Below are 27,936 nucleotides of genomic sequence, written 5' to 3'. Positions count from 1 at the left end.
GCTCCTCCAAGAGGCTCCGGAGGTCAAATCTGGTGAACGTTTTGTATGGGGGCTATATATAATTATGGACCGATGTGCACCAATTTTTGCATGATTGTTAGAGACCATCTACCAACACCATGTACCAAATTTCAGCCGGATCGGATGAAATATGCTTCTCTTAGAGGCTCCACAATCCAAATCTGGAGATCGGTTTATATGGGGGCTATATATAATTATGGACCGATGTGGACCAATTTTTGCACGATTGTTAGAGACCATCTACCAACACCATGTACCAAATTTCAGACGGATCGGATGAAATATGCTTCTCTTAGAGGCTCCACAAGCCAAATCTGGGGATCGGTTTATATGGGGGCTATATATAATTATGGACCGATGTGGACCAATTTTTGCATGGATGTTAGAGACCATCTACCAACACCATGTACCAAATTTCAGCCGGATCGGATGAAATATGCTTCTCTTAGAGGCTCCACAAGCCAAATCTGGGGATCGGTTTATATGGGGGCTATATATAATTAATGACCGATGTGGACCAATTTTTGCATGGTTGTTAGAGACCATATACCAACACCATATGCCAAATTTCAGCCGGATCGGATGAAATATGCTTCTGTTAGAGGTTCCACAAGCCAAATCTGAGGGTCCCTTTATATGGGGGCTATACGTAAAAGTGGACCGATATGGCCCATTTTCAATACCATCCGACCTACATCGATAACAACTACTTGTGCCAAGTTTCAAGTCGATAGCTTGTTTCGTTCGGAAGTTAGCGTGATTTCAACAGACGGACGGACGGACGGACATGCTTAGATCGACTCAGAATTTCACCACGACCCAGAATATATATACTTTATGGGGTCTTAGAGCAATATTTCGATGTGTTACAAACGGAATGACAAAGTTAATATACCCCCATCCTATGATGGAGGGTATAAAAAAAACAAGTAAGGAAAGTCTGCCGTCGGGCGGGGCCGACTATAATATATCCTGCATTACTTTGGATTTAGATCTACATGTCAATACCATCTCAAATCCTTAAAATTTTTTGAGTGTTTTGATATAAAGGTTTATGTTCCCTTTAACCAATATTTAAAACTGACCCGATTTGGACAAAATATTGTCAGACTTCTACACTTAAAATTTAAATCGGCTAATGCCTTGGGGTGGAGCACAGTGTGGCGCAGCGTATAAATATAAGAAATAGTTATAAATTTTTAAGCAATTCCGCAAAAAATGTATTTATGATTTATCAGTCGATAGATACACTGTTAGAAAAATATGTTTTTCATATGTTCCGATATAAACAAAATGTGTTTCGGGCACAATTTTTAAACACAATATATTTAGTGCAAACATATAATGTTCCCAAACTAACACTAAATGTTTGGGACATATACGTTAATATGTTAGAATATATTATATTTGGGTCATGAATGTTTCATAAAAATAATATGTGTGAATGTAAACATATATAAATTTACAAATTTCGAGTAAACATATATATGTTGTAATATTTTATTCAGAGAGAGGCAGAGAGAGAGAGTATAGAGGAAGAAATAGAGATGGAAACCGGGAGGGTTGACGAAAGATATCAACATAACACAAAGAGAGAATCAAAAGAGAGCAATTTCTGTGAAACCGCTTGTATGTTGTTTCGGAAAACTGTTTTATGATAAGGCCAAACATTTGATATGCTTAAGTCTAAATATTATTTAATTTGAATATTAGAATGAGTATTCGGAGTAAAGAGAATAGACATTCGGAACCAAGAGAATAGGCATTTGAAAAAAAAAACAGCATGTGAATTCGCCTTGAGAGCAGCATTTTATTTATGTGTGGACATGTTTTCTGTTTATCATTGTATCATTATGGGCACAATTTTTTTCTTGGTTTGTTAAAAGAAATCTGAACGCACGACAAGTCAAAATACTCAGACAATGGAAATTAAAAAAAAAACGGTGGAAAATATACAAAAATTACAAAGGAATCTTCATACAAAATACTCTTTTTTAGAGTTGGGACAGTAAAATGAAAAAAGGAGGAAACAGTGAAAAATTAAACAGTTAAATGTATAAAAACAAAGTTTGGTTCATCTTTATTAATAAGTAGTCCGAGAGGAGTTGACGGACACTTTCAAAAATAAAAGCGGGCATTAAGTTCGAGTTTTGCTGATAAAATTATTTTTAAATTTTCAAAACTCAAATCTCTAAAAACAGAAAAACGTTATAACTTTTTTGGGAAATTGTATTATAACTTGGTGGGAATGATCCATAGCAACAATTGAAAAAGTTTATATCTTTAAAATGAATTATTGAAGAAAAGTAAAAGGGAAAACATGGTCATTTTAGAGCGATAATGCCAACTTAACACCGGCCTTAAAGGTACAAATGAAATTAAGTACAAAATTATACGTTAATATATATTCATATTTATTTGTATTTCTAAATACGATAAGTTTTAAATGAATTTAAAATGGTGCTAAATGCTACTAAAAAACTGTCCACGCTTCAATAAATTTATATGTATATTATAAAATTATTTATGTATGTTTATACTCGACTCCACGTTCTTCTTTTGTTAGAGTTTTTGAATTCCTTCCAAAATTTCAAACTTTTATACCAAAAACAGTTTTTTGTTACAAAATTGTTGCTTGTGCAATAAAAAAATAATACTTTATCCAAAAGCTCAGTCCATTTCGTTTATATCAAACACTGTTTCTGACTGTAAATCTTTAACAACTCACATTTCGAAGTTTCATGGCCACTGCTCCACGTGGCCATCAAATGTATGTTTCTGTTAAATAATATTATGTTTGCATGGGCTCGTGGCCACTGCAAAGTATGCTATATAAATGTAACTTATAATGATAATTGTCTACTGGTGAATTTAACCGCTACGTAGCCCAGTGGATAGTGTGTTGGCTTACAAACTGTATGGTCCCCGGTTCGATTCTCCGTCCAGGCGAAAGCTAAAATTTCAAAAATTTAATAATTTCTTCAACATTATTTGTATTACAGAAAAAGGTGCCAAGAACTAAAAAATTTCATGGAAGTGAAAATTATGTGAGGGAATGAGCACAAACTTCTTGGGAGCAAATTCTTCCAAGCATATAGTATTTTTGGACTCAAAATGCTTTCAAACATATAATAGGTTCACATAAAAAAAAACATATTAATATTTCGGCAGTATGCAATAATATATGTGCTTGCTGCAAAATATGTTTGGAACATATGTTAGAGAAGCGATTTTTTTGAGGGTGAAATATTGAAATAATTTCTAGTTTAAATAATTTGGACATTGAACCAGCCTGCATTGATATCAAGCTAACATAAAAATAGAAATAAAACGTTGACAAAATTTTCTATAGAAATAAAATTTTTTATGGAGACAGATCGATTCAGCGCATCTGCTAGTTTAACATTCTAGGAAACATAAAATGATCTCCATAATTGGAAGTTGCGTTTCCTTTACAGGCATACCGTACATTGATCAAATGAATAACACAATGAAATATATAGAAATAAAATTTTGATAAAATTTTGTATAAAAAAAAAATTATGACAAAATTTCCTATAGAAATAAAATTTTGACAAAATTAAAAAAAAATTGACGTAATTTTCTATAGAAATAAAATTTTTTATGGTGGTGGGCATTAAAATGGTTCGATTCAACCCATCTGCTAGTTTAGTATTCTAGGAAACATAAAATTATCTCCATAATTTGAAGTTGCGTTTCATTTAGAGTCATAACGTGCATTGATCGATTGAATAACACAATGAAATATAATTTGCGTAAAAACTTATTTAGTTACAAAAATGTGAAATGTTTTAAAAAATTTAGTTTAGCCGGAGTCTGAGTCGAGCAAAATTTTTACGACTCCGAATCCGACTCCAACAAAATCTTCAGAATCCGATTCCACAGCCCTGGTATCAACATTAATGTTGTGTTCTAAGTGTTACATTGCATAATCTTTAAAATTGCGTCAATATTTTTTCATGATTTTCAGAATTCTTGTTTGATCCACAAGGTTTCCAAAAGTTGCCTTCATCAAGAGTTAAGAAATTGTATTAGTTATTCATTTAAAACATCAAGGTGAATGTGTGAAAGAGGTTTTTACTTTTTTTTTTGTAATTATCTTAAGTATTTCTTTCTTGGAAGTTTGGTCTCCTACAAAAACAAATCATTTTATTATTCATGAGAAAAACTATTCAAAAAGTTTCCTTATAATCGTATAACCATGAGTCTACTGCGGAGTACATCTGACAGTGTCATTGCATTACCTCGCCACATCTGGTTGGCAAATTAGCATCATCACTCTCAAGTTGTTCTCGTTCTTGCGTTCACTCGGTACACCTATGTCAACTCCAGTGAATGCAATCTGCATATTTGACTCTGATTCTGGAGAAAAATAAACAGAGCAAAAAAAGAACGCAAACGAAAACTATTCCAGGAATACAAACAATGGAAATCATAAAAGTTTTTTTTTTTTTAAGTTGGTGTAGTGTTTTTCGAGGTGCCTGCTTTCTTCTCTTGGTGCTCGCGTTGGTATAATTGCGGTAAATACTGTGGTTCCATGGTGTTGCTACCTTATGTTATTAGTTGGCATATTCCATTGCCATCATGAAGTTACCATCAAAAGTTATTGCAATTAGTTTTGTATGCAAGGTAAACTTGAAAAGATTTCCGCATCAGAGCAGATTTGAACACCAATACCCATTATCAAAGACGATGACATAGATGTGGAAGCATCTTTCCTTCCCACTCTCTCTCTCTCTCTCTATTGGTTGTCAACGGAAATCACAAGAGACCTCAAAAGTTTTCAATTAATTTAAATAATGGTGATATTTATATTTGGTCCAAATAGAAATCGATAATGTCAAAGTGCATTGTTCGATATCAACCATATGAATTAGTCTGAGTATATTGGGGTGCTTCGAAATAGTTGTTGTTACGTTTTAATTGGCCGATCAGCCTCAGTTTATTAAGGGATACTGAGATTGATAGATTAACTTCTAACGTAGAAACGTATTTAAGCCACACTAGGCATGTGAATAGAGGCAATCCCCAGGGAGGAGTTCTAACACCTTTGGTTTCCTTAGAAAAAAAAAAAATAAAAAGGTGGCATACGCAGATGTTGTGGTTTTAGTAATTAGGGGAAAATTCCAATCCACAATTAGAGATATTATACAAAGAACCCTGGGGCTGACTTCGAAATGGACGAGGGAGAATGGTCTAGGGGTAAATCGTGTAAAAACAGAATTAGTACTGCAAATACCTGAAAATTCTCTCGGTTCCCTTTGGTGAGTGTGCAAAATACCTTGGAGTTATATGAAACAGTAGGCTGAATTTTAAGCCTTATATTGAAGCAATCGGGAAAAAGTGTGAACTAAAATGGCAAATTGTGCATTGGCTGTATTCGGCAGTGGATAAACCTACTATACTATATGATCTGGAGGCGGAAACTTCAGCATATGCTAAGTTTCGATAAAGTTAAGCGAATCGCGTGTTTGTGAGAAGTCATGTTCCAACAAATGTTGGCATAACTATATATACTCAGACAATCAAGCTGCAATAAAATCCTTAAACTTTGTTTTCCTCAAATGAAAAAGTACAATAAATTGGCACTAATCTCTCAATGATATAGCTGAGCAGTACAATATTTACCTAATGTGGGTGACTGGTCACAGGAACATACCATAATTATTGCCAGTTTTGTTGCCTTTACGTTTCTTCTTATTCCGGCATCTCCCGGAACCCATATGATGCGGGTCCTACCGTATTCCGAGAATTCGATGATCATGCTTTTGCATTCCAATCACGGTTGCTACTCGTGGCAAAAAAATGTACTAAAATTTGAAGAAAATTTTATCTACTAAATGAAAAAAATCTTAATTTTAAGCTTTGCATCTGTGTCAAAATTTTAGAAAGTTTTGTCAAAATTTTATTTTTGTAGAAAATGTTGTCAAAAAATTTTTTTATGTTGAAAATTTTGCAAAATTTTATTTCTATAGCCAATTTTGTCAAAATTTTATTTCTTTAGAAAATTTCATCAACATTTTATTTCTGTAGGAAACTTTGCTAAAATTTTGTTTCCATAGGAAATTTGCTCAAAATTTTGTTTCTATGGAAAATGTGGTCAAAATTTTATCCCCCATATGCATAACAGTTAATGTACAGTTTAAACCTACTCTTACCATACAAAATCCTCTGATAAACTGTCAGTAAATAATTGTGAGTATACAAAATGTTGTCAAATTTTTATTTCTGTAGAAAATGTTGTCAAATGTTGTTGTGTAGAAAATTGTGCCAAATTTTGTTTTCATAGGAAATTTGGTCAACATTTTATTTCTATAGAGATATTTGTTAAAATTTTATTTCTGAAATTTTATTTGCCAAATTTTGTTTTTTTTTTTTATTTCTATAGTAAATTTTGTCAACATTTTACTCCTATAGAAAACTTCGTCAACATTTTATTTCTGTAGGAAATTTTGCCAAATTTTGTTTCCATAGGAAATTTGCTCAAATTTTTTTTTCTATAGGAAATTTGGAAATTTGGTCTTATTTTTTAGAAAATTTTGTCAAAATTTTATTTCTAACAGTTCAAATATGCAAATTTTTTTCTGTTTGGTATATTTGTAGAATTCTTGATGTTTTGGTAGATTTGCCAAAATATTCTTTATATATAAATAAGATTTCAACAAAAATAAAATTTTGACAAAATTTTCTAAAGATATACAAATTTGCAAAAATTTTATATTGAACTAAAATTTTGCAAAAGTTTTCAATAGAAATAAAATTTTGCAAAATAAATTTTTTTGTTTGATAGTTTTTTTTTTTTGTAAAATTTTCTCTGTATTTTGATAGATTATTTTTAGCTCAAGTGGCAAATGTGCTTATTACTCTCTCATATATCCAGTGCGTCAAATTTGTTTTCAGGCCCCATTTTGAGCCCACGGTTATTCCGCACAGCGTCCAACATCTGTAGGCTTTCTTAGTCCTCTCTATGAGGTGGCTCTTTCAATTCAGTTTCTAGTCTAAGTTTACTCTTAAGTACTGTATTTTATCAGACACTGGTGTCGTCTTGTCCAAAAACTTCGGTTCGGGCAATTTTAGTCCTTCTAGTCAATAGTCTTCTCCGGGTTAGGTTAGGTTAAAGTGGCAGCCCGATTAAGATTCAGGCTCACTTATACTATTCAGTCCATTGTGATACCACATTAACTAAAAGTACTTATTACATATGGGCACTTCTAGTTTTAACCGCTGAACCTTCTCGATTATTTTCCTTTGTTGAACCAACCAGATTGTTCCAAAAACATTAGCAGAGTGCTTAAGTTAACGTGTTCCAGATCCGCCAGTAATCTGAAGCTATATGCTTCAGATTACTGGCGGATCTGCTATAACGGGTCTACTATAACGGGTCAGGCAGCGACCCGTTATAGCAGATATCAGGAGTGCTATCTGACGCCTTGAGAACACTAGCATATCTAGTGTGCGGTTTAAGTTAAAATGGGGCCATATTTGCTTGGTGTCGTTACAACCCTTGCAATTCTCCCATCGAACATTTGCCATCATAACGGGTTAACATTCTGGCCTTTGGGTCTTGTCCAGTCATAAGCCATCCTCGGGACCCTTTTGTGCCCTTCTGCAGAGTCTGTTACGGTCCCTTCCCTGTAGAAGTATTATAATATCGTCTACGTAGCAGACGGGTTCATTTACCTCCATAGCTAAACTCCTTAGTAGGCCGTGTATAGTTGGCCATCACCACTAGTTGCCCGCTCTACATTGGCCGTTATAGTCACATCACGCGATCCACAGCGTATCCTTCTATTCCTTAACATATGGGCTATACAATCTTTTAAATAACAGGTCTAAGGAGTTGCTATCGTTCAATGTCAATACATACAGCCTCTATGTAATATGTAAAACCTTAGGGCCGTCTCTACCGATTGACCCCTTACATATGCGTGCTGCTTATACCTTAGAATTTCGTCCAAAGTTCCCTCTTTTACCGTGGTGTGAGCCACGCGTTCCATTGTCTGCAACAGGACTGATGTTAGACTTACATTTGTGTATGTATTTGGATTTGGGTATGAAGACTACCCTTGCATTGTGCCACGATTTTGGAGTGCCGGAAATATCCTATCAGGTCAAGGCGATGACCCTTCGGTCATTTCATTTTTTATGATAATGTCCTGGCTGTCCTCGTCTTTAGCTTGAAAGAGTGTCTCCTCCCGCAGTGATATACATCGGGGAAAATGAGTCTTAATCTAACCTCTATTGATTCCATTATATTCCCCATAACGTTGACCATTGTTTCGGTCTGGGTATAGATTTTTAGAAGGAATTTCTTCATTTTTCATTCAAAGATAGTATACCCAACATAGTATGGCAAAGGTTACTGAATTATGCGATATTAAATGCAGTAAAGCAATTTCAATATTTGCGCTTCATTGATTACGAGTACCCATACGATCTACCCATATTTTTACACTCCAATGCCATACACTCTTAAGTTTATTTGCTTGAAATTTCTTTTCGTGTTTTGGCAAAATTGCTTTCGTATTCAGGAAGGCGGAAAGGCATGCTTCTCAGTATTTTGCAAGACGTGTTGAGTTGTTGATAAACGTTTCCATTGAGATTTACTTCACATATCCCCTAGTGAATTTAGGGACAACCATAGAAAAGTCTTCAAGGCAGCAAAATAGCAGCAACCTTGAGCATTTTGCCACAAAGTCCTTAAAGGAAAGGCACTGAGGCGGACATGGGGAAAGGCGAAAATAATAGAAAATGCCAACTGCAAATAAATGCTTATTGCTCCTATGGAATCGCGTCACTGTATGCAGTCCCTTAAATTGGGTTAAAGTTTGGGGTTTTTGTTTTTGTTATTGTTTTTTATTGTGGTAGCATTAAATGGTGACATGCTCTCTTTGAGCTACTGAATTAAATGTGCACTTGACAGACTGGTTGACTGTCTGACTTTATGTTGAATTTGGCCTGGTGGTGAGGATTATTTTATATTGCAGCAATTTTGAAGGGATTTTTGTTAAAGAAGACATGTCGATGATGACGATTTAAGATTTAAGATTTTCATGGCGCATTGCATTTTCAAATTATTATGATGATGATGATGATGATGACTGGATGATCATGATGGTGTTGTCATCGTCGTGCCTGCTTTATTCCATTCGTTTTCAATTCACTGTTCGTTGTTGATTTGCATGACGGAAGTCCATTAGTTGACACTTTCGTGCATAATGATTTCCTTTCAAGCCACGTGTCCATTGCCTATCCTCCCCTTACCAGAAACTTGAAGAGCCTCTGCCAATGGTAGAACTCACTGTGTTTTTATTGTCAACTAATGGTTGTTGCCATTCAAATTGGTCTTGTTTTTCTTTGCTGTTGACTCCTCTGAGATTATTCATTCTTGTCAAGTACAAACAAACCTTAAAGTTATCCTTAAGTAATGACCTTAAGTGAAGTGCATTGCTCACTTGCAGGATATCAATAAACAGTGGGACAAAGTATACGGTCCTTCAGTTGAAATCATTCTATCTTCCAAACGAAAAAAGCTAACTGATAGTGTTGCAAATGGAATATATGGGACCAGACAAGATTTGATTTCCGGATCCTCTTGAAAGAGCAAAATTCATCCGATCCGATTGAACTTTAGTATGTGATATTAGTATACGCGCTCTAACAACCATGCAAATCGGTCCATAATTAGTCTTTAGTGGAATTCTGTACGCAATCAATGGTGGATGGTACGAAAGTTTCGGCCTGACCTTTCGGCCAAATTTATTAGTTTAATTTTAATTGTCTGGCTAATTTTACCTTCCCTCAATCTCACTACTTTCTCTCCTGTAATACAAACAATGTTGAAGCAAATATCAGTTTTGTTAAACTATTTTAAAATCTTATCTATGGCCGATCGGAAAATCGAACCGGGGAACATTCGTTGCATAAGCCACTGGCTGTATGGTCTGTATCAAACTTTTAAAGGTTTGCGACTGTCGCAAAGTTGTAAACGTCGTAAACGTCACATACGCGTCGTAAATGTAGGAAAAGTAACAAAAGTCGCAAACTGAAAATACTTTAGTCGCGTCAGCTAGGCAGCGAATTCGATGATATCCAAGACGATGGTAAGTTCGAAGAAGTTTCAATTCTTAGGAATGTTCATAATTTTCGGTTTTAGTCCCCACATTTTCCCTATTGCCTTTTGCACGAGTACAGGGTAACCGTGGATTTTCTCCTCCTTTCTTAGCTTTAAGTTCAGTCTCCTGTCCAATATAACCCCAAGGTATTTTGCACACTCACCAACTCACCAAAATAGGCTTGACCATGAGAAAACTTTCACAAATTTCTGCAGAAACTCACAGCGAATGCTGCTAAATTAAAAAATGTTCAGGATTTCTTCTATTCAAAATTTGATTTTCTACAGTAGGTTTACGACTTTTGCGACATACGTATTATACCGTCGCAAATGTGTGTCGCAAAAGTCACAGTTTGTGATAGGCCAACCCTGTAAGCCAGGGAGGGCTCTATCTCGGCCACGTAGCTTTTATGGTCAACAACAATGAAATTTCGATATAGTCATCAGAAGACATGTAACGCATACAGCCAAGCAGATCTTTTTGTTGGCCAGTGTGTAATGCACACACAAAGAGCATTTAAAGAATCTTCATTTAAAGAAAACAAACAACTTCAGATGCAAACGCCTGATGAAGCATTTCCGACACAACTATAACGGAATTAATATAATTTTTCAATATATTCCAAAATTTTTCGTAGAATTTCTTTATATATAATAAAGAAATTCTACGAAATTTTTTTTTTACCATACAAAATTAACAGAGTGGCTTATATGTAATGCAACAAAAAAATCTTTCATTTTTGAAATATTATCAAAAGCTAAAAGTGTCTGAAATAACATTAAATATTGCAATCAGTTAAGCTTTATTTAAATTGGCTTTGTGTAGTGGTCACAATTCGTGCCTTAAATTATGGCCTTCACACGGTCGACAAAGCTACCAAACGCTGTACCTACCTTGCGGTATTTTGGGCCATTCCCGGCAAAGCGCCGTCTTAATATGATCGACATTTTGGTATTTTTTAGTGCCAACTTTAATTCCAAATTGACCCAGGCAAAAAAGTCCAACGGATTGAGATCATGAGCCAAAAACAATCTACCAAAATTTCAAGAAAATTCTTGCCATAATCTAACAAATAAAAAAAAAAAAATACATTTTGAAATTTTTGATCAAGTTTTTTCATTGCTTTCTAGTATATTTGCAACTATGTTATAAACTCTCCTAATACTGACATCATTTGTTTGAGTGTATAAATAAATATCCCTTGAATTGTAAATATGTTGAAGTTTTAAATGTTTTAGCTCTTTAAGCTTACACCTAAAAGGAAAAGTTGTTACTTCTACAAAAAGGAAGACTATACAATGGACTTTGATACTGGCTACATAAAAATTACCTAATACGAAAATCAATATTTTTTATGATAACGACTTGATGGTTCTAAATGTTATTTCTAAAGAAAATCACCCGAAATAAAAATTTTATTTCAATATAAAATTTTCTCCAAATTTTATTTCTATATAAAATTTTCTCAAAATTTTATTTCTATATACAATTTTCTCAAAACTTTATTTCTATATAAAATTTTCCCAAAATTTTATTTTTATAGAACATTTTGTCAAAATTTTATTTCTATAGAAAATTTTATTGCTACAGAAAATATTGTCAAAATTATGTTATTTCTATACAAAATTTACTAAAAATTTGACTGCTATAGAAAATGGTTGTCAACATTTTATTTCTCTAGAAAATTTTTGTCAAAATTTTATTCCTATAGAAAATGTTATCAACATTTTATATCTATAGACAATTTTGTCAAAATTTTCTCTAGAATTTTTTTTTCAAAAATGTATTTCTCTAAGAAATTTTGTCAACAATTTATTTGTATTGAAAATTTTGTCAAAATTTTATTTCTATAGAAAATTTATCAAGACTTTCTATATTTTCTATATCCAATCGATACTTTGATAATACAATGAAACATAACAACTACAATCTAACGAATTTGTTAGAATATCCCACTGTAAAATACTCTCTTCTGTTTCACATATTTAATCGTTTTTGTTTCTTCTTCACTCGAGTAAAAACTGAAACAGTAGCACTAATTTGACGCTGTTCTATAATGGGATTTGTGTTCACAATTAAAAATGCGATTAAATTGTTTTCTGTTTCAGTTGCTACAGTATAGAAGGAAATAAAGATATACTAAGTGGAAAATAATTACAGTCATTTCATTTCGCTGGAGCCTTTATATTAATTAGATTTTAATTAAAGGATTGCATATTGTTCTTCACATGCACCAAAAACCAATTTCTATTCTACGAAGTGGAAGAGAAAATTTCAAACGTCAGTATTTGAGAACACTTGTACTTTATACCAATGTTGATTTTTAAAAGGTAATTTTCGGGAATGTGACTATTTTCGTTTCAATTTAAGGTCGATTAGTGCATATTGGAAGATCTAACGTTCAATTGCCAGACTTGGAGATAAATATTTGCCATCATAAACATTTTTTTCCATTTTATTTTTATACCCACCACAATAAGATAAGTATGCCATTCCGTTTGTAACACCTCGAAATATCAGTTTCCGACTAAATATAGTAGGGTTAGTGCAACAAATGTGGTACAGGCTTGTTGGATTAATAACCAAACAAGATGAGTATACTTTTCATACTAATTTATTTACAAAAATATTCTTCCTTATATACTCTTACAAACTAAACTGCCTGTGCATTAGACCAACTGATCGTCGCACACAGCTATCTCTTATCTATTTTGTTACATAAAGATCCCACACACATGCGCTCTTATCAGCTAGTACAATGATTTTATGGCGATCCTAAGTAAACAAATGCGTCTCTAATCTCTATCTAATGATAGGGACCAATTCTAAGATATTTCTATTGTCGGCGTTATCGCATTCATGTGCAAAAGATATTTATTTTGAACAAGGCTCTTAATGTGGTATAGTAGCTTTTCTCTTTATCTAACAATATACGAATAACTAAATCAAGCTGAATAGATTGTGGCTGTCAGAGAATGAACTCTTTCTTTGTGTCAGTTGAAAAAATCACATTTACCTGTGCTCTAATGTGTTTTTTTTGGATGGTTCTTAATCATTTCGTTTAGTGTGAAGGTATATTTTCAATTTATTAATTTTCGGATGCAAATAACTGAAGAGTACTAAATACGCATAAAATGTATGCAATTGCGATACATATATTATATTTAAATAATCTACATTATGGTGTACCCCAATAACTGCACATTTTATGAATTCGTGCTTAATGTGTTTTTTAATAAATTCGCAAATATATCCGAAATTATGGGTATCTTATTTTTCGCTCATAGTTGCGTGGATGGCTAACACTAGTAAATTGAATGTGGTTAAATCTTAGCCTCGTCGGAGAAAACAAAAAAATTGGCTGTCGTTCGTTGCCTGCTTCGACCGAAAACTAAAAAGTTTTTCAGCGGCGGATTATCCCACCTCAGTAATGCTGGTGACATTTCTGAGGGTTTCAAAGCTTCTCTAAGTGGTTTCACTGCAATGTGGAACGCCGTTCGGACTTGGCTATAAAAAGGAGGTCCCTTGTCATTGAGTCAGTTAAGAGCTGTGCTAAATGTGTAATATATTGGTCCATGTTTAGATATAGCCCCCATATAGACCGATTTCCCGATTTGACTTCTTGAGGACTTAGTTTGGCACAGTTTTAAACCAATTTGGTTGAAATTTTAGAAACAGATGTATTTAAGATTTATAAAGAGCTGTGCCTAATTTGGTATATATCGGTTCATGTTTAGATATGGCCCCCATATAGACCGATTTGACTTCTTGAGGGTCTGTTTGGTACAGTTTTAAACCAATTTGGTTGAAATTTTAAAAACAGAGGTATTTAAGATTTATAAAGAGCTGTACTTTAAGTCTGTTAAGAGCTGTGCTAAATTTGATATATATCGTTCCATGTTTTGCTATGCCTCTCGAGAGCATAGATGCCATGACCATTTTGCCGACACGGATCCAGTCAAAATTGAGCTCGATGTGGGAGATGAAATAAAACTGTTTTACCAAAACATCCAAAGTTTACAAGCTCATTATCTTGACGTAGCCACAGACCAAAATATTATGAAATCTGATATACGTTTTCAGAGGAGCACTTTGAAATACCTAATTTTACGCTGCTTGCAATATTCAATAGTCGAGGAAAAAATGTGGTATAATGATATACGTCGAATTGAAAGGCTAATTGAATCGGAAGCAATTTTGCAAAACGAATGGAGAAACTGTGAGCATTTCAGTACACGGTGCTAAAATTTAAAGAATCATACATTATAATAGTTTATAGAAGTCCTTCATACCCAGAACCAAATTTTCGGTCTATCATGTCTCAAGCCAAAGATAATATAATGGGATCGTCCGAACTTTTTATTCTTGGTGATTTCAAAATCTGCAGAAAAGTAGCCAGTAGCCAAACTGAAAGACAACTGCTAATGAAGAAAATTAACTCACTCCTAGATCAAAATGCTAGCACAATAAAACAGGGAACCAATATTGTAGTACCAACAAGCAAAATGTGAAATGGAATTTAATCATAGTTATTATGACGACATTTTTATAGGAAATATAACATACAGTATTTTGCAAAAATATATGTGTATATATAAACAAAAATCGGGGAATTTTTCAATAATAAAAAAACTAAATGTTAATAGAATTTCTCTGCATTTCCATGGTGGTGGGTATTTACGCTTCGGTCCGGCCGAACTTAACTCTGCTCTTACTTGTTATTATTTTTTTTTTTTATTATCTATTATATAGCAAGTAAGGAAAGTCTAAAGTCGGACGGGGCCGACTATATTATACCCTGCACCACTTTGTAGATCTAAATTATCGATACCATATCACATCCGTCAAATGTGTTGGGTGCTATATATAAAGGTTTGTCCCGATTTCAATCATATTTGGCACAAATGACTATACTACCAATTGTACTCCTTGTGCAAAATTTCAAGCTAATCGGGATAAAACTCTGGCTTCTGGGTCCATATAAGTGCATATCGGGCGAATGATATATATGGGAGCTATATCTAAATCTGAATCGATTTCAACCAAATTTGACACGCATAGCTACAATGCTAAATTTACTCCCTGTGCAAAATTTCAACCAAATTGGGCCAAAACTCTGGCTTTTAGGACCATATTAGTCCATATCGGGCGAAAGATATATATGGTAGCTATATCTAAATCTGAACCGATTTCAATCAAATTTTGCACACTTGACTATACGACTAAGTGTACAAAATTTCAAGCAAATCGGTATAAAACTCTGGCTGCTGGGTCCATATTAGTGCATATCGGGCGAAAGATATATATGGGAGCTATATCTAAATCTGAACCGATTTCTTCCAAAATTAATAGGGTCTATTCTGACCCAAATTAGGAATATGTGCCAAATTTGAAGGTGATTGGACTTAAATTGCGACCTAGACCTTGATCACAAAAATGTGTTCACAGACAGACAGTCGGACGGACGGACGGACGGACAGACGGACAGACGGACATAGTTATATCGACTCAGGGACCCACCCTGAGCATTATTGCCAAAGACACCATGTGTCTATCTCGTCTCCTTCTGGGTGTTACAAACATATGCACTAACTTATAAAACCCTGTTCCACAGTGTGGCGCTTTGTGACTCTTTAACCTCAGAACGCTCTAACCGATTTCCACGGGTTTGCATTCGTTGGAAAGGTTTCGGGCTCGTAAGCCCGAATTGTTTTTTATATACAGTTCCATCTCTGATGCAACTCGATAACGTACGAACCGATTTCCACGGGCTCTGTGAGGTTTATAGCAAAGAAAAGTTTCAATGGAAAAGCGGGAAAATCTTGTTTTACATACAGCACACATTACACACATTTATAATTTGAATTCATGGCAGTTGCTTTTGTTATAAAATAATTTTATTTTTTTTCACATGAAAAATGTTCGGTGAACGTAGAGGGTAATCATGTCGTGTAAATAGGGTACCTCATTGTTTGATATCTTGTGGGGGAGGGGGACATCCCCTTGCCCGCCTTTTTCAAAATTGGGCCAAAGTTTTCCGATTTGGGTGAAATTTCCAAGGAAGGTTAGTGGTGATGTCTAGACAAAGACCCGCTTCTATTTTTGTTTAAAGTACTGTAAAAAACAGAAATTCTCTGATTTACTTTAACACGACGTGAAGCTATGCAGATTTACAGAGAACACGACGTGAAGCTATGGGGTACTTGATTTTTTAATATTTGGACCTCCCCCTTGCCCGACTTTTTGAAAATTGGTACAAAATTATCCGATTTGCTTGAAATTTTCAGGGAAGGTTGAAGGGGGCGGGGCGTCTAGGCAAAGAACAGCTACTTTATTTTTCGATATTTGGTCGAACTTGGGGGAGATTATGAAATTTATATGAGGTATATGATTTTTTAATATTTGGTCGGGGAAAACTCAAGGGCACAGGGAGACCTCATTTACAGTACATACCGTAAAACAATTAAAATTTTCCAATTTACTTAAAATTTACAGAGGATGTGGGGTAGGTTATATTATTATAATGGATATCTGATTTTGTCATATTCGGAAAGGAAGAGGGGCCCTGCTGCCCTGCTGTTTAAAAAGTGGGCTTATAATTTGCTTGAGATTTTCTGGGACATCTACACAAAATATCGATATTGGGAAGAGGAGGGAGACCTCCTCTAAAACTGACAAAACAGAATTCTCAAGTTTACTTGAAATTTACTAAGGTAGGAGGGGAAGGTTTTGAAATAAATATGGTGTACTTGATTTTTGGGTGTTTGGACGGGAACCTTCTTGCCCCACACTATGAAACTTGCAGGAAAGTTTACAGATTTTCTTGGAATTTACAGAGAAAGTGACGTCCCTTTACAAAAAATAGAGCAAAATCTCACCTTCTCCGATTTATTTGAAATTGGAAGAAGATGATTATATTTATAGAGGGTAAATGATTTTTCGATGTCTGGTTGCGGAAGGGGAATAATTAAGTTGGGTAGTTTGTGAAATAAATATAAGGTACGTGAATTTACGATATCTGGTCGGGGTTCCCTTGAAATTCACAGGAAATGTAGAAGATTGTCCAACAATTTGAATACAGAACAATTAAATAACAAAAACTTAGTTGAAAGGGAACACCCCCTACTCGATGTTTGTTAAGCTGGTCGGTTTTTGCATCTGCATAACCGCCCTATTTCTGTATATAAATGAAAAAGCAAGTAGTCCGATTTTTGTGAAATGTACGGGATACGTGTGTGGAAACCATGGAGTGATTAATCAGTACTTCAGTTTTTGTGCCAGACTTCCACTGATCCTACTCGTTAAAAGAGTTCAAATCTTTTCGAATTTGTTTTCAGATCGAAGGATATGTTTGACTAAGTTAATGAAAATGTGCTTCGGGAAGCGCAGCGATGCGGGCCGGGTTACGCTAGTTTATTTATACATATATAGATTTTATGTCCTTAAAGTACGAATTCGAATCATGCTTAGCTTAATTTATAATTTTTTCCTTGTCCCAAAAGTCGATTGGGTATCTTTACATGAAAGAAAAATTTGTTTGAACTGAGATCAAATAAAACAATAGTTTATTTTTTCTTCCCCATTAACTAGTTTCATTTTCACATAATAAATCAATAATCAAACAGTTGTGTCAAAGTAGCATCTTTAAATTAGACTGTTTTTCCAATATTTGCAAAAAATCACAAAGTCCACAATTTCGGGTAACCCAATTGTCCAGCTCTTATCGCTACAAGAGAATGCAGCTCATATTTCTCTTTTTTTAGATACAATGTATGTGTGTAGTTGCCAATACTTGTTTAACATTGGTGCAACAACAACTAATGTTTTGCTCTCGTTGGTGTTATTGTTGTTGTTCTTGTATAGATGTTTGTATAATCGTCCATTCACAACACTGTTGTACGGTACAAACATCAAACCGGGGAATACACGACGTATGAGTGTTCCGTTTGTATACGACCCCGGGTTCGTTTGGTTTTTATCATTTCCATCATTTTATCTACTTTTTATGGAGCGGAAGTTAACTTGTCATGTTTTATTCGCAGCAACGTTCATCCGTTTGTCTGTGGCTGTCCATTTTGGGTAATGGTGTGTGTGTGTGTAATGCAGTGCAAAATAATGACGATATCTGCAATGTGTAGTCTCGGGCCATGATAGAACATTAAACTGGTTTACCAACATGCATGGGAGTTGTTTTGACTTTGTTAAATTACGTATGAAATAGTTAATTGTTTGTTATTCTTTGTCATGTAGTTATTTGTTAAAAAAAAATATATTAAAATTGGACATGTGTTAAAATTGAAAGGTGTTTGGCGTTTTTGTTTTTCAATTAATAAATGCGATTGAAATTAATTAATAGTTAACAGGTTCAACTGATAGCGCAGAGAATTAACTTGTGACAAATTTGAATAAGGTAGTAAAGATAATAAAGATGCGCAAAAAAAAGTCTGGATTCTTTGGGTAACACACAAAAAAATTTCACGAAAATTTTTCCAATTAAAATTTTAATTGAGTTTTAAAATATTCAATTAAAAATTTAATTGATTCAACAAATTTTTTAATTGAAACAAAAATCAATCACAAAAATAATGGTTGGGTTAGGTTACGTTAAAGTGGCAGCCCGATTAAATTTCAGGCTCACTTAGACTATTCAGTCCATTGTGATACCACATTTAACTAAAAGTACCTATTACATATGGGCACTTCTAGTCTTAACCACTGAACCTTCTCTATTATTTACTTTTGTGGAACCAACCAGATTGCTCCAAAAACATTAACAAACGGCTTAAGTTAACGTTTTCCAGGTCAGCCAGTAATCTAAAGCTATATGCTCCTAAAATTCGCTTACGCCTTACACAAAAAGCAGGACACTCACACAAGAGGTGTTTAATTGATTCCTTTTCCTCCACATCATGACAGCTTATACAATAGTCATTATACTTCGCACCTATAGTTTTTGCAAATTCGCCTATCAAGCAGCGACCAGTTATAGCAGATATCAGGAGTGCTATCTGACGCCTTGAGAACACTAGTATATCTAGTGTGCGGTTTAAGTTTAAATGGGGCCATATTTGCTTGGTGTCGTTACAACCCTTGCAATTTTCCCATCGAATATTGGCCATCATAACAGCCTTCTCACGCAGTAAGAGCTTGCAGGTGGCCAGAGGCATACCAACAGATTCTAGTTCCTCTGGAATATGTAAGGTAGTTCCTAGCCTTGCTAACACATCTGCTTCGCAGTTCCCCGGTATGTTCCTATAGCCAGGCATCCATATTAGGTGAATATTGTACTGCTCAGCCATCTTGTTGAGAGATTTGCGGCAGTCTATGGCCGTTTTCGAGTTAAGGAACACAGAGTCCAAGGATTTTATTGCAGGTTGACTGTCTGAGTATATATTAATGCCAATATTTGTTGGAACATTACTTCTCAGCCAATTCACCACCTCTCTTATTGCCAATATTTCAGCCTGAAAAACACTACAGTGACTAGGTAATCTTTTCGCTATTCGAATTTCCAGATCTTTAGAATATACTCCGAACCCCACTTGTCCATTCAATTTGGAGCCATCAGTATAGAAATCTATATATCTTTTATTCCCCGGGGTCTGTGTACACCACGCCTCACTGTTGGGAATTAGAGTTTCAAACTTTTTGTCGAAAAGTGGTTTTGCCAGGGTATAATCCACTACGTTAGGCACATCTGGCATTATTTTGAGGACCGAACTATGACCGTACATTTTTTCCGACCACAGCGATAGCTCGTGCAACCGCACAGCCGTTGTTGCAGCTGACTGTTTGGCCAAAATTTCTAAAGGCAATAGATGTAGCATAATAATAGGATCAATTAATTTTTTAATTGAATCAATTAACTTTTTAATTGACCTTCAATTAATTTTTTAATTGATACTATCATTTCTGTGATTGAAGACATTTCAATTAAAAATTAATTGGATCAATTAATTTCGTGATTGAATCAGAATTTTTTTTTGTGAACATTTAAATAACCTAATAAATGTACTACTTTTTCTTAACTAAAACGGGAATTACGGAAATATAAGAGCAGACTCTCTCTGCTGTAAGATGCTCCAGAAGTCGAATATTAAGGTTAACAGTGGTGAATTATTGGTGGATGGACATTTATGAATATTGTTAATCTATCAGTGTTTTGCAATTCCCCAATAAATATATCAAACTTTTTCTTTGCTTTTTTATGAATAAAACAATATTTACACTTATTGATATAAAATTTATGGACTAGAATATAGTAAACATATTATGATCTAAAACGCCTATTTAAGAAGTTGACTTCCTTTATGAGTAAAATAAAATTTTAAAGAAAATTAAAAACCTTCAGAATCTACTCATAATTTCCACATGACCACTACTCGTATATGGTAGCACAATGGACTGGATAGTCAAAGTGAGCCTGGAAATAAATCGGGCTGTTATTTTAACCTATTATAGACGATTACCTATGCCAGACAATTATTTAAATATGTTATGTTGCATACAGAATGCAAAACAAAATTGACTTAAAATGAAAGATTATGCAACCTAAATTTTAAGACATGCAAAAAATATTGTCGTGAGGTCAAAGATTTCATGTCTTTAAAATACGAATGCAAATTTTGCTTAGCCTTGTCCAAAAGTCGATAAAATTTTCAATGAAGTCGGAGTGTCCTTATAATTAAGTGATTTCACTTAAAAATGGGTATCATAACATAAAAGAAAAAATGTTTTGGCTAATGTCAACTTGACTTCAATAATTTAGAAAAATCCATTAAATTTAATGAAATTGTCTTTAAATTTGTTGTCTTTTTGCATCTTGACTACAAAGCAAATAATCGTTCAAATATAGGACACGGTTTTCAACACGGGTATGCTTTTTTTCAGTGTATATTAATGTCGAATTTCTGGTATTTTAATTAAATTATATAATCTTTTCCTCAAAATTGATTTGTTTTATTAAATTTGCATCCCTTCGTTAAAGTCGTAAGTTAAACTGAAGCAAATTTTCTTAAAGTAAAGCAACACATTTTTGATTCAAAAGAAACCTTCTTTAAATAAACTGATATATTGAATCTTTAGATTTAAGATAAAAACGCTTCAAATGTATGATAAAATTTATTTTGCACCTTTTGCATCTTTGGGGTTTTTTGGAACTAAGAAAACATGCTCTGCTTTGAAGTATCTGTTATTCTAATTTGAGTTTAATTGATCCTAATTTGAAAGAAATATAAGTTCTGAAGAAAAGTCTCGCAATAATACCACAATCATTAAATGAAGGTCAAAATCTTTGGATCCAAGTAAAGTAGTTTTGAGTGTGACAACACAATGCGTTTTTAGCTCGGAATCAAAACATGCTTGTCCGCCAGGCTGTCTGTCTGTATAACCACGATGAAGCTATCATTCTGGAATTTTGGGTGTGCATTAGCCCATGTTTGGTATAGCACTCATATAGGCCGATCTCTCGATTTGATTTCTTGAACTTCTGCATGCCATAATTTTTTTTCCGATTTGCATGATATTGGAAATCTAGCGATATTTTGGTTACTCAAATAGGTGTGCCCAATTTCGTGTATATCGGTCCATGGTTTGGTATGACCTCCATATAGATATGAATTCGTTCACTTTCCGATATGAATTCCCGATATGAATTCGTTCACTTTCTTTCAATTTTAGATTTAGCCCCCATATACCCTGGTCTAACCATTGTAGTTCTTTAGAGAATAGAAGGAGCACTTATTTTTCAAAAATTAAAAGCTAGATTCTTGATTTTAGCTCCATTCTAATTCGAGCGATGGTGGTAAAAATCTACAGAATCGAGAATTCATGTAACATGAAAGACGTTATTTCATCGGATTTTCTTGCACGCTTAGGCGAGGAGAATAAGATCGCTCAAAATTCATATTAAAATGTTTATTATAAGTCCAGAATCTCATCTAGTCTCCAAGTGTAGAAACATTAAATATACCTTCGGTAACCGTATAGTTTGGAGGATTTTCAAAAGAAACTATTTAATTTTGGTGGTAGTAGTTATCATTCGGCTTAGCCTAATTTATGACTTTATTGTTATAATTTTTTTGATTCCAATGAATTTACAGGCATTAAAAATATGCAGAGGACTACTGCGTTTTGAAAGGCTCATGTAAACTTGTTAGGAAATCAGCAAAATTCTCCTGATTGTGAGTCCAAACTACTTCGTTTGTATCTTTTTATACCCTCCACCATAGGATGGGGGTATATTAACTTTGTCATTCCGTTTGTAACACATCGAAATATTGCTCTAAGACCCCATAAAGTATATATATTCTGGGTCGTGGTGAAATTCTGAGTCGATCTGAGCATGTCCGTCCGTCTGTTGAAATCACGCTAACTTCCGAACGAAACAAGCTATCGACTTGAAACTTGGCACAAGTAGTTGTTATTGATGTAGGTCGGATGGTATTGCAAATGGGCCATATCGGTCCACTTTTACGTATAGCCCCCATATAAACGGACCCCCCAATTTGGCTTGCGATTGCTCTAAAAGAAGCAAATTTCATCCGATCAGGCTGAAATTTGGTACATGGTGTTACTATATGGTCTATAAAAACCATGCAAAAATTGGTCCATATCGGTCCACTTTTACGTACAGCCCCCATATAAACGGACACCATAATTTGGCTTGCGATTGCTCTAAGAGAGGAAAATTTCATCCGATCCGGCTGATGTTGATGTTAGTATATGGTCTCTAACAACCAAGCAAAAATTGGTCCACATCGGTCCATAATTATATATAGCCCCCATATAAACCGATCCCCCGATTTGGCTTGCGGAGCTTCTAAGAGAAGCAAATTTCATCCGATCCGGCTGAAATTTGGTACATGGTGTTGGTATATGTTCTCTAATGACCATGCAAAAATGGGTTCACATCGAACCATAATTATATATAGCCCCCATATAAGCCGATCCCCAGATTTGACCTCCGGAGCCTCTTAGAGGAGCAAAATTCATCCGATCCGGTTGAAATTCGGTACGTGGTGTTAGTATATGGTCTCTAACAACCATGCAAGAATTGGTCCATATCGGTCCGTAATTATACATAGCCCCCATATAAATCGATCCCCAGATTTGTCCTCCGGAGCCTGTTGGAGGAGTAAAATTCATCCGATCCGGTTGAATTTTGGAAAATGGTGTTAGAATGTGGTCTCTAACAAACACGCAAGAATTGGTCCATATCGGTCCATAATTATATATAGCCCCCATATAAACCGTTCCCCAGATTTGATCTCCGGAGCCTCTTGGAGAAGCAAAATTCATCCGATCCGGTTGAAATTTGCAACGTGTTGTTAGTCTACGGCCGCTAATAACCATGCCAAAATTGGTCCATATCGGTCTATAGTTATATATAGCCGATCCCCAATCACACAAAAATTGGTCCATATCGGTTCATAATTATGGTTGCCACTCGAGCCAAAAATAATCTACCAAAATTTTATTTTTATAGAAAACATTGTCAAAATGTTATTTCTATAGAAAATTTTGTCAAAATTTTTTTTCTTTAGAAAATTTTGTCAAAATTTAATTTCTGTAGAAAATTTTGACAAAATTTTATTTCTATAGAAAATTTTGTCAAAATTTTATTTCTATAGAATTTTTTTCCAAATTTTATTTCTATAGAAAATTTTGCCAAAATTTTACTTCTATAGAAAATGTTGTCAAAATTTTATTTTGTCAAAATTTTATTTCTATATAAACTTTAAACTTAATTAGATACGTAGTTAACCGGCCCTTTTGTAGTTTAATATATACCACGTATGGACTAAGTGGTATATATTACGTTGTTAGGAAGTTTTATGATACCTTGCCATCGGCTTCAGTTGACGTTTCTACGCAATCCATGGTGGAGGGTACATAAGCTTCGGCCGGGCCGAACTTACGGCCGTATATACTTGTTAATATTTGGATGATTTCAGTTTTTAGAATTTAAGTTCATAATCATTAGCATAGAATTCTCAAGAGATTTGATTAAATTGTTAGTTTATCACCATTTTTGTTTGTTTAATATTTGATATAATTCTTTAATGTTTAATATTTTATTCCATTGCCATTTGATATTAAACGTTTTTGTTATTCTTTCAGTGGCAGAAATTAGTCGTTTATAACCAAAACACAATTTAATGACCTCCATTTAAAATATTTCTGGGGCAAAGGTTCAAGCATTATGGTCCTTTTCCTCCCCGACCCCCCAAAGCCAAAGCCTTTGCTGCATTTTAACATATTTTATATGCTGAGGCTACTTGAAAATGCACAAAGAGTAGCCCGTTTTGTGTTAATAAAAATTCTTAATTTATTCTGAATTTTTTCTTCTCTCTCTTTCCGTTGCAGATACTAAAAATTTGCTAGAGTGACGAGGCAAATGTCTGCGGTTTACCAGAGTAAAACCACAAAAGAAAACCGATGAGAATTTAAATTATTTCGTTTTAAAGCAGATGGGCCAATAGAGGAGCCCAGCACTAACCACAAGAATCATTTAATCCTAGTGTGACCATTGTCGACAACAACAAAAGACAGAGAAAGCGAAGAAGAAGACTAAGAAAGAGTGCTAGTGCCCAAAGGATAATAAATCATAGGCCAAACAAAGCCAGCCCCTTGGTGGATAGAGATCCCTTAATGTTTGGGTGCGTGTTGGAGAAAGGTTAATATTTTTGAAAATTATCCTTTAGTAGGACAACAGCAAAAACAAATGCGGACGTGGATAAGGAGCAAATGTAAAGGGGTAAATAAACAAACAGCAGAGGCCAACATTAGTCAGTGGGTCGTGAAGATCTGCTGCTGAATACAGTCAGCCAGCTGCGTATACGGAAAATCACATAGTTACCCACCCGCAGCAACCCAAGCATGTAGTTTTGAGTTAACATCGTCCTGCCATAGTTTTCCAAGAGCCAAACAACCAACACCAAGTCAGGAAACCAGCAACCAGTCAAGAAAATCTAAACCAAAATAAAGGCCATTGTTTGCCGCCGAAAGCATCGAAAGAACTGTGGTCTCTATTGAAACGCTCAAGGGGGAATCTTCTGTAAGCATCCTCCACAACCATCGCAATAATAATCAACAGCCGCTGGTTATGCACCAAGGACAACAAGAAGGAGATTTCCATTCTATTGTCACCGTCGTTGTCGTCGTCAATGCACTAGAAAGGATCCCTCTAGCTTCAGCACTTCAGAGTGCTGTTAACCAAGGCAAGACTGTTGATTTGAATTCAAATCAAAGCTAAAGGGTGGTCTTGCATCATAGGCCACACACACACACACATATATATACACACCCTTCAATAGAGTATTGAACAACATTAAGGGTGTAAAGTAGTGCATTTGTCAAAGTCTTCTCTCCGCACACAAGACTGCCACAAGTTTTTGTGCTATTTCTAGCACAGGGAGTAGTCAGTCTTCTACCACATCAAATTGGTATTCACCATTAAATGTTTTGGTCAAACGTCAGAGTGCTAAACAGAAATACTAACTAAATACAACAACAATAAAAATCAAGAGAACTTTGCTATCGGGAGCATAAACTCCGGTTTAAAAATTTTTTTCGGTGGTCTCATAGCAGTGGCGCGTTGATACCTATTATGGCTCGGTCTACAACCACAATATCGTCGTCTTCGTCGTCGTCGTCATCATCGCCGCCGTCGTTGTCATCGTCATCGTCGTCGATATCGCTCACTTCATCACCCTCATCATATTCATTAAAATCATCATCAACATCTTCCCGTCAATCCCGCCCTTCTTCTTCCTTTAGTTCAGTAGCTTACCTCCTTGCCACGTCACGCAGCAATGACATTTGTCGAGGTCTGCTGGCCACATTCGTTATCCTATTACGTATGTCAGCATTAGCGTCAGCCATGACGGATCGCCTCATTGTGCAAACGACAAGTGGTCCTGTACGCGGTCGTGCGGTAACGGTGCAGGGTCGTGAGGTGCATGTCTTCACCGGCATTCCGTATGCCAAGCCACCCGTTGATGATTTACGTTTTCGCAAACCTGTACCTGCAGAGCCGTGGCATGGTGTCTTAGATGCAACTCGACTGCCGGCAACATGTGTGCAGGAGAGGTAAGTTCTTGTGCAATATTTTTTTTTTTATATATAAACTATATAGAGATGTGGAGCCTTGAGTTATTGAATTACTATAGATTCTGGAATATAAGGGTGGATGGGCGAAATCCTTAAATTTGAATATTGTGATCAACACTAAAATAATTGAGTTAAATTCTACAAAATATTTCCGATTAAATTTTTTATTGAATTTTCTAAATATTCAATTAAAAATTTAATTGATCCCAAAAAAAAATTAATTAAATAAATCAATCACAAAAATTTATAGTATCAATTAATTTTTTAATTGACTTTGGTGATTGATACTATGATTTCTGTGATTGAAGACATTTCAATCAAAAAGTAATTGGATCAATTAATTTCGTGATTGAATCCAAAAAACGTTTTTGTGTGTGTATATACTTGAAAGATTTCTGCTTCATCAAAATAGTAGAATTTCGATGAGTTTCGATAAATTTGACAAATAACAGATTAGGCAAAAAGGAAGATTTTTCACTTCTGCCTTTTAAATATCATGGAACTATTGGCGTAACTATGAACATTTTGGAGATGGATTAGGATTGATTAACTTTCTCGCCATATTTCCACATTCCAATGTGTTTGAATTATCAGTTTCCCATATTTCGGGATAAAAATCCCTACATTGAGTAAGAAAAATGTGTGGGATATTAGGTACCACGTTTTTTGTCTATCATATCATACTTTTCCACCCTGTTTGGATTTCAGTATAGAACTTAAAATAAAATTTACAACGTGGCTGATGTCTATTACAAGCAAATTCAGGCTGCTATCTTTTCTAAACCACTCGTCTGACAGATTTATTCACTTTATTGTTTATAAACTTACAAAGACATGTTGATCTATTGCATTCAAGCGTGGTAGTGTGCTTGATTTTTAGTTGGTTCGCAAATAACAAGTGACTTTCGTTTGAGCCCTCCATCATTTAAATGTGAATAAATCTTATGTTTCTCGAACCAGTGCTCATTACTGGCAGTGTTGCATCGCCTTCAAAAAGAGGACGAAGAAACAAACGACCATGCAGCAGTTGTAAAATAAAATTTAAAAATTATTAGCCACCCTGTATTCCCAGGAATCTGCTTGTACCACGCTTCATAAATAGAAATGGGTTGCATTTATAATTATTATTCGAGCTTTATGGAATTAGTCAATTGAATCATTGAAAGAAAATGCATACACACACTGATTTACAAAGAAATAGTTCATACATGCAAACAAAAACTGAGATATTAAATATTTGGATTTAGGATATAAAAGCTTAACATATCGTCTAAAAAAAAATTTTATCGATTTCATTGTGCCTCCATACTCATAATCCGATACTCGTTTTTGTGAGCCTAAAATACCAGAATATTTACAATTTCAGGCAAATCAGATAAAAACTACGGTTTCTAGAAACCCAAAGAGTTAAATCGGGAGATCGTTCTTATACTAAAATATGGACCGATACTCACCGTTTTCGGCACACCTCTTTACAGTCGACTCCGCTTTAGCGCAATGCGCTTTACTGAAAAACCTCGGATAACTGAAATCGATCGCATTCCCCAGTTGTTTTTTCTGTCCATTTCATTTAAATTACTCCGCTTTAGTGAAACTCCGCTTAACTGAAAAAATCGGATTACTGAAAAGTTTTTTGTGTTCAAATGAGTTTCGTCACATTAGTATG

At 34.7% G+C, this 27,936-nt stretch overlaps 1 protein-coding gene across 1 annotated transcript in view; it reads left to right on the top strand.

Moving 5' to 3' along the window:
* Ace (Acetylcholine esterase) overlaps positions 1-27,936 on the top strand; it is a 414,922-nt gene that overhangs the window by 202,250 nt on the left and 184,736 nt on the right. The window contains 1 exon segment of the mRNA XM_075291477.1: positions 24,525-26,249. Within this exon segment, the coding sequence (XP_075147592.1) occupies positions 25,768-26,249 (482 nt within the window). The 5' untranslated portion in view covers positions 24,525-25,767.

Source organism: Haematobia irritans, chromosome 1, assembly GCF_050003625.1.
Source record: "Haematobia irritans isolate KBUSLIRL chromosome 1, ASM5000362v1, whole genome shotgun sequence".
NCBI classification, from domain to species: domain Eukaryota; kingdom Metazoa; phylum Arthropoda; class Insecta; order Diptera; family Muscidae; genus Haematobia; species Haematobia irritans.
The sequence above is the reverse complement of the archived record's forward strand: the minus strand, read 5'-3'. Positions and strand labels throughout refer to the sequence as shown.